Source organism: Pseudocercospora fijiensis (genome assembly GCF_000340215.1).
Source record: "Pseudocercospora fijiensis CIRAD86 unplaced genomic scaffold MYCFIscaffold_3, whole genome shotgun sequence".
Lineage (NCBI taxonomy): Eukaryota > Fungi > Ascomycota > Dothideomycetes > Mycosphaerellales > Mycosphaerellaceae > Pseudocercospora > Pseudocercospora fijiensis.
In genome coordinates, this window is record NW_006921534.1 from 4,086,770 (window position 1) to 4,100,324 (window position 13,555).

At 47.3% G+C, this 13,555-nt stretch overlaps 6 protein-coding genes across 6 annotated transcripts; 4 read left to right on the plus strand and 2 right to left on the minus strand.

Moving 5' to 3' along the window:
• Positions 1-5,551: 5,551 nt before the first annotated feature.
• On the plus strand, positions 5,552-5,933 carry MYCFIDRAFT_173588 (uncharacterized protein; the record flags this gene model as incomplete). The annotated part of the gene is made up of 6 exons (XM_007927072.1): positions 5,552-5,568; positions 5,626-5,655; positions 5,706-5,748; positions 5,778-5,794; positions 5,821-5,866; positions 5,892-5,933. 6 exons carry the CDS (start codon positions 5,552-5,554, stop codon positions 5,931-5,933), a joined length of 195 nt encoding a protein of 64 aa, XP_007925263.1.
• A 10-nt stretch (positions 5,934-5,943) lies between these two features.
• Positions 5,944-6,920, plus strand: MYCFIDRAFT_195632 (uncharacterized protein; the record flags this gene model as incomplete). Its single annotated transcript, XM_007927073.1, has 2 exons — positions 5,944-6,393; positions 6,483-6,920. 2 exons carry the CDS (start codon positions 5,944-5,946, stop codon positions 6,918-6,920), a joined length of 888 nt encoding a protein of 295 aa, XP_007925264.1.
• Positions 6,921-7,027: 107 nt separating this feature from the next.
• MYCFIDRAFT_187572 (uncharacterized protein) lies at positions 7,028-8,115 on the minus strand (the record flags this gene model as incomplete). The annotated part of the gene is made up of 3 exons (XM_007927074.1): positions 7,028-7,171; positions 7,223-7,999; positions 8,068-8,115. 3 exons carry the CDS (start codon positions 8,113-8,115, stop codon positions 7,028-7,030), a joined length of 969 nt encoding a protein of 322 aa, XP_007925265.1.
• On the plus strand, positions 8,114-9,004 carry MYCFIDRAFT_173591 (uncharacterized protein; the record flags this gene model as incomplete). Its single annotated transcript, XM_007927075.1, has 5 exons — positions 8,114-8,363; positions 8,387-8,647; positions 8,678-8,692; positions 8,727-8,859; positions 8,884-9,004. 5 exons carry the CDS (start codon positions 8,114-8,116, stop codon positions 9,002-9,004), a joined length of 780 nt encoding a protein of 259 aa, XP_007925266.1.
• A 160-nt stretch (positions 9,005-9,164) lies between these two features.
• Positions 9,165-11,449, plus strand: MYCFIDRAFT_134041 (uncharacterized protein; the record flags this gene model as incomplete). The annotated part of the gene is made up of 4 exons (XM_007927076.1): positions 9,165-9,264; positions 9,319-10,364; positions 10,428-11,294; positions 11,354-11,449. 4 exons carry the CDS (start codon positions 9,165-9,167, stop codon positions 11,447-11,449), a joined length of 2,109 nt encoding a protein of 702 aa, XP_007925267.1.
• An 83-nt stretch (positions 11,450-11,532) lies between these two features.
• Positions 11,533-12,503, minus strand: MYCFIDRAFT_195635 (glycosyltransferase family 25 protein; the record flags this gene model as incomplete). Its single annotated transcript, XM_007927077.1, has 2 exons — positions 11,533-12,334; positions 12,397-12,503. The coding sequence occupies 2 exons, from the start codon at positions 12,501-12,503 to the stop codon at positions 11,533-11,535; spliced, it is 909 nt and encodes a 302-aa protein (XP_007925268.1).
• Positions 12,504-13,555: the final 1,052 nt, after the last annotated feature.

Below are 13,555 nucleotides of genomic sequence, written 5' to 3' on the forward strand. Positions count from 1 at the left end.
CACTTTGCGGTACTGTCGGCCGCAGTTAATAACGTCGTCGCGCGACATCTGCTCGCCGCTAGCGGCTTAGAAGGTCTTGTACGCGACTTTGTAGTCCTTGCTACGCATTCGATCCTATACTTAGTACGGCCGCTAGCTAGTATACACCTACTAACTAACCGCGTTCTAAAGAGCGCTATATAGGCGATATGTATCTATTTTTTGTAGGTAATAGCCTAGATAGTGCTCGACTAGGCGCCGATTGTTACGGAAGATAGTGTAGCTAACTACTACGCGATTGCCGTCCGGTTTATCTTTATTCTCGAGCGCTGTATTCTTATTAACGCGTATAGTTAGCGGATACGCTACGGCTTCTTCTATCTTCTTTTCCTTCTTCTTCTTATGTCTACTATAGTGCTTCTATCTCTGCTAATGCGCTTTAGGGCCAAATCGACACTTATATAATATATACTAGCGACTAAGTTTATCCGCTCGGCGCGCTATATATACCTAGAAGTTGTTAATATATAGCTAAATTACATTAAACTCCGCCGCCGTTATAGTAAAGCCCTTCTCGCTATTATTATTGTTAGGGTCGTCTAGAATAGCTAACTACTTCTTATATAGCGCTCTTAGATTAGTAGGCGCGCGTAGAATAGTATGTCTATCTTCGATAACCGTTACTTTAATACGCTTTCCGTAGCAACGAGGTATCGGCGCGCTATCGACTTTACTACTACTGCCGTTACTGTCGACCTTACTACTACCGCTATTACTACCTTCCTCGTCGCGTTCTTTAGCGCTTTCTTTACTATAGCCGCTATCCTTACTATCCTCTAACGCCTAGTCCTTATTACTAGTATTTAGTAACTAAACACGCTCGACCGGAGGAGGCTTCGACGCGTTATAGTTATTAACGAGATAGTCGATAATATCGTCGCGTTCCGCCGGATTTAATAGGCTCGAAATAGATAGCCGCTCGGTCGTAAAAGCAACGATTAACGCGACTCTCGTAGTGCTAGGCGGCGGCGGTAGCGGCAGCGGCGACAACAAGGTCTCGGAAGCTATAATATAATAGAGATAGTGCTATTTTAATAAAAGCGAGTAAATATAAGGCGGCGACAACAATACCTCCTACAAAGTATATACTACTGCGAGCGATAGCAAGGGCAACAATATAGGAAACAACAAACAAACGTGTCTACGCGCCGGACGGCTACGGTAGTAGAAACTACCGCTTTATATCTTAGTTAGCGATATTCTATTTCGGGTTAACCTAGGGTAGCTAACTGCTAGCGCTTTAGGTATTATACTAGTAGGCGCGGTAACGATAGTTAATAAGGTCGTAGAGTTTGCTAATAGTTATAGTTCCCTATAGGGATCGGCAGCCGGGATCGTAGTATAGGGATCCGAAGCTATTAGAGCTTACTTAGTCTAAGAAGATATATAGTTCCTTTGCTAGTGCTCTAAAGATACTAGTCCGGCTATGCGGTAGCTCGCGAAAGGAATAATATTTAAGAATAGTATTAGGTCTGCTATATTACGATAGAAAGAATTAATCCGGAAAGTCTACTACGTCTCTCGAGGGTTAACCCTATATAAGTAGAGCTATATATAAGCGAAGTAGAACGACGCTAATTACGAAGACTTATAGAAACGCTTTCCTAGCAATACTTTATACTTCGGGATAAAGCAGCTTAGGCGCCTTAATCGGTTAGAATGCGTAGATCTTATGCCGATAGAGCCTAGGCGAGCATCTTGCGTAGAATATTATCCTCGCTACCTCGCTGCCTTACTGCCTTAAGCTGCAGCTATTATTGCACCTAGGTCCGACGCAATCTTTAGCAGTATAGAATCGATTTCGTTCCCGAGAATACAGTATCTTTATTATTCTTTCGGCATCCTATAAGGTATAACTGCGAGATTTCCTAACGCCCGGTTCGTATAAGATTGAATTCTAAAGGGGAATTAATTATCGCAGGCCGTTGTCTGTCTAGAGAATTGTCGCATACGACGGCGTAGTAGACCTTCTGTAAAAGGGCTAGAACGGACATTCTAGCCTATTAAGATCTAGCGCTAGGACTTGTGCAATCCTAGGTTAAGCACGTATAGTAGGCGCGCTTTCTTATCGCGAAGTGCTAGGTATTCGGGTGCTCTTTCTAGAAAGATTCGGTAGTTACAAAAAGATTACTATTCTTTGCGTTTTACCGTAGAATGCTAAGACTCTTGTAGAGCCGCATACCGCATTTCGAACCTAACTCTTTATAGACCGTGTCGTCGCATTTTTAATAGTATAGCAACCGTTAAGGTATTGTTTTAATCGTATAAGTATCGCAGAGAGCGTAATAGTACGTAAGAAGAAGGCGCCGCCCCTAAAACTGCCGGAAAAGCGTAATAGCAATAGTACGAAGATACCGCTTAAGACTATAAAGAAGGCGGAGTTGTTATTTAAAGTAGGAGATAAAACGATTAACGATATTATGCTAGTAATAGGCGTAGCGAGGTCGACCCTATACAAATAGTATATTAACTATAATCTCTTCTAGTAGGCCTACTATCTACTACGCCTACCGCTAGGTCGTAAAAGAACCCTTATATAGGAAATAAGAGACTAGCTCGAAGAATATCTCTCTTATTAGCTAGAGGTATACCTTAAGGAAATTTGCCTCGCTCTTTACGATAAATTCGACGTTTAACTATACTCTTCGAATATATACCGCTACCTCGTCGATATAATAAAATAGAGTCGCAAAGTCTCGCGTAAGATCGCTAAAGAACGTAATCCTTTAGTAAGAGCCGTTTAGGATAACAAGTATAGGAAATAGCCGATTAAGAAGTTAGTATTCTTTAATAAAATAGCGATAAACTAGAAGACGGCGTACCGCAAGTATAGATAGTCGCCGAAGGGGTTAGATTGTTGCGATTATTAGTATACGCAACGCGAGGAAAGGACGTTAGTATTGCCGGCGCTAACGATTAATAGATATCTTCCGTATACGCTCTATATTAAAGGTACGGTAGATTAAGTTACGTTTAACAACTAGCTCGAGAATTAAGTGCTACCGCTACTTATTAGTAAAGAGATAATATTTATTATAGACAATGCCTCGATCTACTATAGTAATAGTATGAAAGAGATTATCAAGTTAGCTAGATATATACTCGAATACCTACCTCTATACTTACCGGATCTCAACCCTATTAAGTAGACCTTTAATATACTAAAAGCATAGATAAAGAAGAATAAGGACCTGTAGAAGAACTTTAACTGCTTTACTAACTTCCTTACGTAGTCGTTAGAATACGTTAGCGGCATTAATATAAAGGGGTTATTCCGGTACGCTAGATACGACGTTAACGGAGAGTATAAGGAGGGGATTAACGGTTTACTACTAAACTTCGATACGCTTTAAATCTAGCTACTATAACACACTTGTATATAATATTAATAGCAGGATCTCGAGAGAATATATATCCGAAGCTCCGCCTTTAATTTTGTATTAATCGGTATAGTATTGCGTATATAGTAAAATAGATAATGTTATAGTAGGTATTGCTAAGCTTTATATAAGTCCTCCGCTTTTACCTCCGAGAATGCCGCCGGAGAGGGCTAAAGAGGATACTAGCTTAAATAACGATAATAACGATATACGTAGCGGAGTACTAAGGATTCTAATTAGCTTACTATTTGCTAGTAAACGCCTAACTAAAACGATATTCTACGAACAGCCGTCGCTCCGTTATTAATGTTATAATTATTAGTCGTAATATTACTTTCCCTCTACCCTCTCTATTAGTTTCTGCTTCTAAAAGCGCTTTAACGTAGCAATTAGACGGCTATAATAGTCCTTAAAGAAGCTAAGTTCATCCTTCTAATACTTCTTAGAGATCCTTACTATCTAATTACAGTTATATCTTTAAGTTAAGAGGTAAGACTCTATCTTTACAAAGTCGTCCTTCTCTTTAGAATTAGACTATTCGTGTTATACTGCAGCCTACTTAAAGAACTGTCTTATAAGACTAAGTATAGGCGTACTAACTTACTCGGCAACTCGAGTAGGTATTAGAGACTCTTAGCGAGCTTCTTATAGTTTAGACTAAGGTTGTTATACTAGAATAGGACGACTAGAGCTAGGCTAAAGAATGCTCGTAACCGCTTAGAAAGTAGCCTTAATTAAGCCCTTATAATTAATATAAGGAGTAGCAGGTATAGACCTACTATAATAAGGTATAGCAGGTATAGGTTATAAAGTCTCCTTTACTTGCTTAGCCTTGTTACGGTAGCTATTAGTATACTAAGCTATTTTAATAGCAACATTCTCTAGCGGCTTCTTTACTATAACGCCTAGTTTGCTAGCAGCTAGTACTAAAGACTATATACGGACAGAGTCGCTGCTAATCTAGAGATAGTTCTCTTTAATATTAGGCAGATCTTCTACTAGATAGTAGAAGTTATTATAGTTATTATAGCCTATATTATAACAGACATTGTTAGCCTTAATCTTAGTAACGTAGTTGCTATACTAGCGTTGCTTAGCAATATAGGCAATGCCGTCGACAGTCTACTAGTCGTTAGGTTTCAATTTACTAACTTTTATAACGGTAGGTCTAGTATCCTTCGGAGCGGTCTTAAACTCGAGATCGACTTTAATCTTATCCTTACCTTTACGATTAAACTCGAGGGTAGCACTAAGTGCTATCTTATAATCGTCTTTTATAAGAAATATTAGTATTCGAGGCCTACGGATATAGCCGTTAAGGTAGGTATAGTTAAGTTAATCTTAGCTCTTTAACTTCAACTCGGATATACTTACCGTTGCTATAACTTTGCCTAAACTAGTCGCTTTTAGTAACGCTTTTAGTAGACGAGACTATAAACTAATTACTAACGAAGAGTCCCTTCTTTTATACCTTAGCGCTCGCCTACTATAGCGCTTCGTACGTATATTTCGCAGACTAGCTAGTACGCTCGAAATTCTTTATAGCGACTTCTTAGTTGCTAGTAAGCAGGCGCTAGGTCTATTTATACTAAAAGGCGTTACGAGAGTCGTAAGAAGCTATTTCGATATCTTCTTCTCTCGTTACTATACTATCTACTAGGCGTATAGTAGGCGCTAACTTATTCTTTATAGGCGATACCTCTAAATCGACTATCTCTTACTTATCTACGGTAGTTAAGACGCTATTAACCTATTTAGTTAACTCCTTCTACGCTTTCGCGTCGAATGCGCGCGCCTTACTAAACTTCTTTAACGTAGCCGCTACCGTCGATTTTACGCTCGATTTCTTCCCTCTTCCCTTTACTAGCGACTCGCGCTATTTAGTACTTGTCTTATAGTCTAGCAAGTCCTTATCGACCGGTTTATATAACTATAAGCTTCTCGGAGGCGCTATCTCGAAATATAGCTATACGAGGTCGCTAGTAGCGTAAAAAGCGACTATATACGCTAACTTAGGCGGCAGGTTAATAATAATAGCTATTTAGCGGTATAAGGGTATAATTTAAGGTCTATAAGAGCAAAGAGGAGCATTCTACCTAGTAAACTATAAGGTTCCGTACTACGGAGGTGCTATGCTTGGCATTCTACGGTAAAACGCAAAGAATAGTAAGCAAACTTATATCATTGTCGAAATCCTGTCCTTTAGCTCCGAAGCTCTTGCTGTGCTCCCGTCCTGGTACACAGCTTATAAGCTTATAATACCATAATTCACACTATATTACGCAGGTACTTCCAGGTCGTTGCGACAAGCCTAATTGACTGCTTCCCTGTGCACAAGGCAGACTTCTGTATCACAAGCTTGATGGCGTAGGCTTGTGAACGCAGAGTGTGGGTGAATGAGACAGTCTTGTGCCCTCGGAACCCTCGTGAAACAGGCCATTCACTTTGTGTGTTAGGCGCTGTCTTTTGCAGTACTTCATAAACTTCGCTCCTCAACACGCTACTGACTCCTAAACTTCGGCAAATGCCTCTACAACCAAGTCAATATCAGGCGATGGCAATTCCACACGATCCCCCTGGTGTTATGGCCAGCATCTACGTTGATGGCAGGCCGCTTCAAGAGTACGTGGCTGGCAGTTCTGACACCAAAGGTCTGGCTGAACAATACGTCGAGGCTCGGGACGGCTTCGAATTCGAGATCTGGATCCGGCTAGCTGGTGAAGTCGAATTTCGTGGCGATATTCTAGGCTTCTGCACCATTGTTGACGGCAACACGACTGACCAAGCCTTTGTAACAAAAAAGTTTGTGAAAGATGGCAAACCATTAATCCGCCAAGGTTGGGTGTCTTCGAAGGGTAAAGTGATGAAGTACAGCTTCAAAACACTCGAAACGACTGAAAACGATGGTTCAGACTACAAGAGGTCACGGGTGGCAGGATTAGGATCCATCGTTATCGAGGTCCACCATATGCGGGTAGGAGCGAAGACGCGCGACCAGTTCATCGCAGACGATAACATCGGACGTCGCGACGAGCTTGAGGTGATCCTGAAAGCCTGATCAAGGGAAGCGGCGTGTCGCATAGCGTGTCATACTCTGAGACGGCGACGCTGAAGGAGAAGGAGTGCAGAACCCGAAGAGTGACGTATGTCGATCCAGAGAAGGTGCCCGCAGGAACGATTGTCTTTCATTACCGCTCGTTGGAAACGCTGCTGTCAATGGGCGTCATCCGAAAGCCAACGTCTCGCCAGAACGGGTCGTTGAATGATGATGCGCCACATGATAAGCGCTCAACAGCCGGTCGTGACTTGGAAGATGGCACCAGGACAACAGCGGCTCTGATACAGAAGATCAAACCCGAAAAGGAAGCGAACCAGCCACGACGGCGCAAGAGACCGAGCGATGAGGAAGTCCACATCGACTTGGACGATGATGGAAATCTTGTCCGCGAGTATGTGGTGAAGAAGCCAAAGGCGAGTGGAGAGGTCGTAGACTTGACATGAGGCGGATAACGCCTGTGAGCATCAAACACACGTGAGAGGCTCGATGGTGCTCACATAAGTGTAGACTCCTTGGTTCCTGACTGAAGTTGTTCCGCCACGGCAGGGCCTCAGCTGGAGGACTCTCCAAGAGAGAACATGCGGATGGAATTGTTCCATGCAGTTTCAGCGACTTCTTCAACTGGCAGGCCTTTCACTTTGGCAACAACCCACGCTACATGGCCTATGGCACAAGGCTCGTTACGACCTTTGACCTGGCCCACATGAATTAGTAAGAAATGCGTGGCACACAGATCAATACTTACCATCGTATCCTTTGTCCACTTTTCTTTCTTCACAGCCTTGGGAAGCTGCATATCAGTAGGTAGGTCCTTCAGATGGACACTCGCAGCATGACTTGGCCTGATCTCGCACCAGGGACCATCAGTCTCGATCTGCAACCTATGCATTGGCACCTCTTTCACAACCGCAAGATTATCCTCGGTTTTCAGACTGCACCCGTTGATGCCAACATCGAAGCCGAGCTGGACGATATTTTGCATTTCTTGCAGCGTGCCTGTAAAGGAGTGAATGACGCCGCGCTTGGGGAACTTCTGCAGTCGCGGCTCCAGGAGAGCTTTGAAGTCATCCCAGGCGGCACGCATGTGTAGGAACAGCGGCATGTGTAGCTCTGCAGCCAAATCGAGCTGCATCTCGAAGTACTTCATCTGTGTCTCCTTACTTGCGTGCTGTAGACGATCATAGTCCAGGCCTATTTCGCCAAAAGCTGTTGCAGTGCCTGCGTCTCTTGACTCTTGTGCCAGCTTCTTCAGCTCTTCAAGCAGCTTTTCTGGTCCTCCTTCGTGATTGTCGAACGTCTTCGCCGAGCAAGGATGTACACCGACGGTTGCATAGCAGAGACCGGGATAGGCTTCTGCGAGTTTGACGGCGTTCTTGCTTTCCACGAGATCGGAGCCAGTGACCATCATCTTTCGTACTCCAGCATGGCGTGCGCGTTGGACGACCGATTCGAGGTCGTCGTCGTGAGCCTTCTTGCCATGTTGCCAGCCGCGGAAGATCTGGTCTGAGAGATTGATGCCGATCTATCGCGCCGTAGATCAGTCGTCTGTCTTGCTTGCGAGCTGTGCAGTGGGTAGAAGTATGCACAGACATCTGCGTATCGGAGGCTTGGCTTTTCGCCGTTGGTTGTGGAGGCCATGTTGGTGAAGGTGCACGTGCAAGAGCGAGGCGTCAACGGCGATGCTGAAGATATGCGTGAAGAGCTCAAGCGAAGGGCGAGCCTGGCATTCATAAGGAAGGTAACATCGATGAAAGATCCAAGCTCGACGCGCCAAGAAATGATGGCGTCGAACTCCATCTCCGCTCCGCTCCGCTCCGTTCGTTCACCGACCGACATCGACATCCGCCGCCCACCGCCCACCGCCCACCGCCCACCGCCCACCGCCGGTCTGCCACAGCAAGCGGCACAGATGGCAATCATTCCAATATGAATATGAGCTTGCTAGCCCAGATATACCATACTCATTCCTTACCTGACTCTCTTGCCGTCCCCTCACCCGTCTGGAGACCATGGACGGATCCACGATGCCTCACTGTCAGCAAGCATGGTATCGTCCTTCGTCAGACGCTCTTGCTCTTTCGCGTCATAGACCCAGACATGGCCAGAGCCGAGCCACTTGCAGTTGCCATGCACGGCAACGTCGAATGTCACGGCACCCATCTACTTACATGTAGATATATCTGACAGATTAGGTCGTGAGATTGGTTGAATATCCGTTCTATGGAAGGACTTGCGTGACGCCGTACGAGTACTCCTGCACGACTGCACCGCATTCCTACATTATGTCGCCAAGATGGGTCGCGACGACTATGTCCCAGTCATCCAGGAGGAGCCAAGCTCTCAGTACTTGCGCACCTGGACTGGCCATCCACCACACCGTAGGTGAGTCTGCTATATTTGCCTAAGAATTGCGGCCGCGCTCATTCATCAACGAATCAACATGGGAACCACTTGCCATCTCTCAACCATGAAATCAACACCCATCATCCCATACTTCTATCTACCATACAAGATTTGGATTCACTGACGAATGCAGAATCCAACCTCGTCGGAGAAGATATACCTGCTGCGCATGTGGCCATCTGCCGGCTCGATTTCCTCTAGTGGTCGGTATAATGGCCCTATCTTTGTACGGTGCTGTGTTTACAGCGCTACTCTACATGTGCATCACCTACAATCTACATCCGATGTCTGCTTTTAAATCAGCTTCTACTTCAAACTCTGCATCCTTCTGGCCAATATTGCCGCCGTCTTATCCTCTTGGAGTCCGCAATTCTTACCTGTCAGGTATGCTAGCACATTTGAAGCTTCAAACGACCATGGCATGCTGACGCTATCTAGCATGGATGCCTGGTAACAAGGCTACCGATCTACCGTCGTCTGCTCCCAAGTTCTGGAATGGACAACAGCTTGGCTGGTCTGTGATGGCTCGAGTCGATGAGAAGGGCTATAGCTTGTTTGGAGTGCCTTCCGCAGGAAAAGACGTAACGCCAGGGAGCGTGAGAGGCGCCACATATACGACTACTCATTCATCTTTCTTCGTCGACGCCGGCTCTGCCACCTTCATCCTGGACTTTTTCTCACCTGTTGCTCCCAATAACTACGTGCGCCACTCACTGCCTTTCAGCTACCTGACTGTCTCAGCATCCGCAAAGGATGGCAAGAGACATTCTGTGCAGATATATTCCGATATGGATAGCTCCTGGACCGGCCACTTCGAGGAAGATGATGACATGATTTGGAACTCAACCACACGCGCTAATAGCACAACCGTAATGGCCCTCGCATCAGTTGCATCTGTCAATGGTGCTCCATTTTCCGAAGTGAACGACATGGCCCAGTGGGGTACTGCCGTCTACTGCAGTCGGCCTAACGGCGGTGATGCCAATGCGCTTACTCACGCAGTGGGAGAACTGGGACGGACGCGAAACGACTTCATTCGACATGGCGAAATGCGCGGCGATGGAGACATATCGACGACCTGGCAGCCCGGCGCTGGCCTCGCTTTCTCTTACGATATGGACAGCATAGAGACTACGAGGAATGCTACCTTTGTCATCGGACATGTGCGAGACCCAGATCTCAATTATCTCGGCGACTCAAGACGAAGCTACTGGAAGTCGGCATGCGATGATGATAACTGGATCGCCTGCGGTTGCGACCTCGCTCTTAATGACTTTGCAGCAGCGGATGCAGAGTCTCGAGCGTTTGATTCAGCCATTGCAGCCAATGCTGAGAGTGTTGGTGGCTCCAAATACAGTGACATCCTTCAGCTCTCAGTTCGCCAGACCTTCGGCGCCATGGACATGACTGTCTCCAACGATCTTAACACGAGCGACGTGATGATATTCCAGAAGGGAATTAGTAGTAATGGTAACGTCAATAAGGTACTATACCCCTACCCCATCCAAGATTATGTGGCCGACTAACTCATAATGCTTTCTGACCAGGTCGATGTGATCTTCCGACTTTCGCCTATCCTGTACGTTGTGGCTCCAGAGTGGATTCGTCTTCTCGCTGAACCGGTAATGCGATATCTTGCCTCTGGTCGCTGGGGCTTCAGCTTCACCATCCATGACATTGGATCCCACTATCCTAACGTAACAGGTCACGACGACGGTTTCGCAGAGCCAACGCCGTTGGAGGAGTGTGGCGACATGATTCTCCTTGCATACATGTATCAGACCGCTACAGGTGACACGGACTGGACAGCACAATACTCATCTCTGTTCCAAAGCTACGCAGATTACCTTGTCGAAGGAGGACTCTATCCAAGCGATCAGGTCTCCTCTGACGATGACGCTGGCGCTTCTGCGAATCAAACTTCGCTGGCCATGAAGTCTGCTATCGCACTGAATGCTTTCGGTCGCATGACGGCACAGACGGACTACTCAGACGTCGGCCTTCAATTCGCCGACGTGCTTTACAACCAAGGCGCCGGCCTGGATTCCGACAGAACGCACTTCACTCTGGTTCAAGGCGAAGACGAGTCCTGGACGACTGCCTACAATCTCTATATTGATGTTCTCTTGAATCTAGAAACATTCCCTTCCGAAGCCTACACTTTGCAGTCCGCATACTACACGAGTGTACGATCCGAAGCTGGCGTAGCACTGGACAGTCGCGTGAGTTGGGGCAAGACGGATTGGATGCTATGGGCAGCAGCTGTTGCTCAGCAGTCCGGTAATGAGGATGTGAGGGACATGTTCGTGGACGACGTGCACGCTTTCATCTCAAATGGACAGAGCGACAAACCTTTTGGGGACCGCTTCTTCGTTGGCAACAGTGGGGGCGATGAGGCCGGAACCTGGGATTCGGTAAGAAGGCAATAATTGAAGTGCTCCTGCTTAGACATTGGCTGACATGTTCTCTTCAGTATAGAGCGCGACCTGTAGTTGGCGGACTCTTTGCTCTCTTGGCCTTGAACGGTCCCACCATGTGGCTCGGAGACGCCGAACAGGGTAACGAGTGAAGAAAAGCGTCAAAGGCAGTCGGTGGGTATACCTAGAATATTTTCATAATCCTAATCCATGCCAAACGTATCAAACCACACTCCTATCTCGCATCACTCGGCATCCAACTTGGAGGCGGTGCACTCGATAGATCGATTTCTCTCAAGCCACCCATGGCACCATTCAAGGGCCCATTGACCAGCCTCAACTCCTTCTTCCCATCTTCCCCAGCCCATTGAGCCTCCACAAACCCATCCTCATTCGCCAATCTCTGCAAATTCAACATTGTGGAGAACTTGACATCAACAGTCGCCTCATCGACCCATCTCCCCTTCTCCCCAACATTATTATCGCTCAACCTCTCCGCCCAACCGGCAGCCCTATGCGTGCCTACCAACGTCGGGAAAGGCCCGTAACACGCAAACTCAATCCCGAAAGCTCCTTTGCAGAAATTCCGGTACGCAACATCGACGGCTCCGTCTCGGGGGATCACGGAGAGTGCTACGAGGGCTTTGCGTGCGGATTCGTAGGTTACTGCGTAGGCATACATTCCCACGCCCCCGTTCCCTGCTTTGAAGATCAGGCGCGTGCTATCCTCGGAGGCTTCTGGCGGAGAGTGCTTGTGGTTCCACCATTTCCCGTAACGGTTTCGCACGGCGGGTGCGGTGGAGTCGTTTTCGAGGACGTAGAATTCCGTTTGGTTGTCCGAGGGTCCGAGTTTGCTGTGGCCGAGCCAGAGGAAGTCCCAGCCTCTGCCATACGGGGAAGGGGGAGAGGGTGATGAGGTTCTACGCAGGAGCGCTTTGGTGCCGGAGGCGAACTGTTGGAGCTGGTATCTCAAGGCTGGATCGAAATCCGCGTCATCTTCCCAGATGAGAGCGGTCTGGATATTCTCATTCACGATTCTGTACGTATCTTAGCCAGGTCGGAGATTTGACGAACGCAGCACACATTGGAGAAAACTCACTTTTGGAGCACATTCATGTGTCCTCGCCAGCTGCCCAACACTCCAGGACCGACGTTCTCTGCTTTCCAATTCTGGAGAACGTGAGCTTGTGGAAATGATGGCCACATTGGAGTTACGACTCGTACCAGAGGAGTGGCCTTCGATGATACATCTTCCGATACGACACCATCGATGAACTCCACGTCAAACCCAGCGAACGAGGCTGCAACGAGGAACTTGTCACGTCGATCTGTCCTTGCAGGCAGTGATAGGACATAGTTGCGATGGAACTATGCATCGAATCGGATCAGCACGCGCCGATGAATATGTACAACAATCGTTGATACACTGACTCCTAGCGTTCGATTGAAAATGCTCTCATCATTCTTTGCATTCCTGTGACCGGAGGTTCCACTCGAGTTTGCATATAGAAAGATGATCAGGGTGATGAATGCAGACAGACAGCAGACGGTCCATGTCTTTGCCATGCGGAAACTCCGCCCTGGAGTCGTGGCTGTGGTGGAGGACTTCTCGCTCCGAGACAAGATACTGGGCAACGAGGTGTATTTTGCTTCAGACCAAGATGGTAGCAGGTCCATGTTTGATTGATGCAGCGAGCTGCTGGTGACAAGAGATGCTCCTACATTGCGAACTGCGGCATCATGATCGGTGGCATGCACACGCACACGCACACGCACACGCACACGCACACGCACACGGTGATGGCCGTGAGAATACGGTTCACTGACGCAAGCCACAGTGCCCTCCCCTCCTGTGGTGCCCGTGCCCGTGCCCGCGCCCCTGCTTGTGACAGCCCTCGTGTCTGCGCTAGTTCTAGGGAAACTAGTTCTAGGTTTGCAAGGCCATAGGACAAAAGTCCATGCGCGCTAGAACTACAGTAAAGAGCACGGTGGGTTCGAGCCTTCTGCATCCCCGCTGGCTGCCCGGAAAATTGATGGCGTGAGTAGTGATGCCCGTGTCCGCCGCGAAATAGGAGTGACGTCGCGTGCTCAGCGCCAGGAACCCTAGAGAGCCCCAGGCAGCGTGTAAAGTGATGGAGATTTGATGGCTCTGAAAGGAGCGCAAAGTGAGCATGTCATGTTTGCAATCAATGTCCACGCTGTGGCCGTGGCCGGTGTGTATTCTAGTTCTATCAAACAGCTTCTCTCTGCCTGGACTT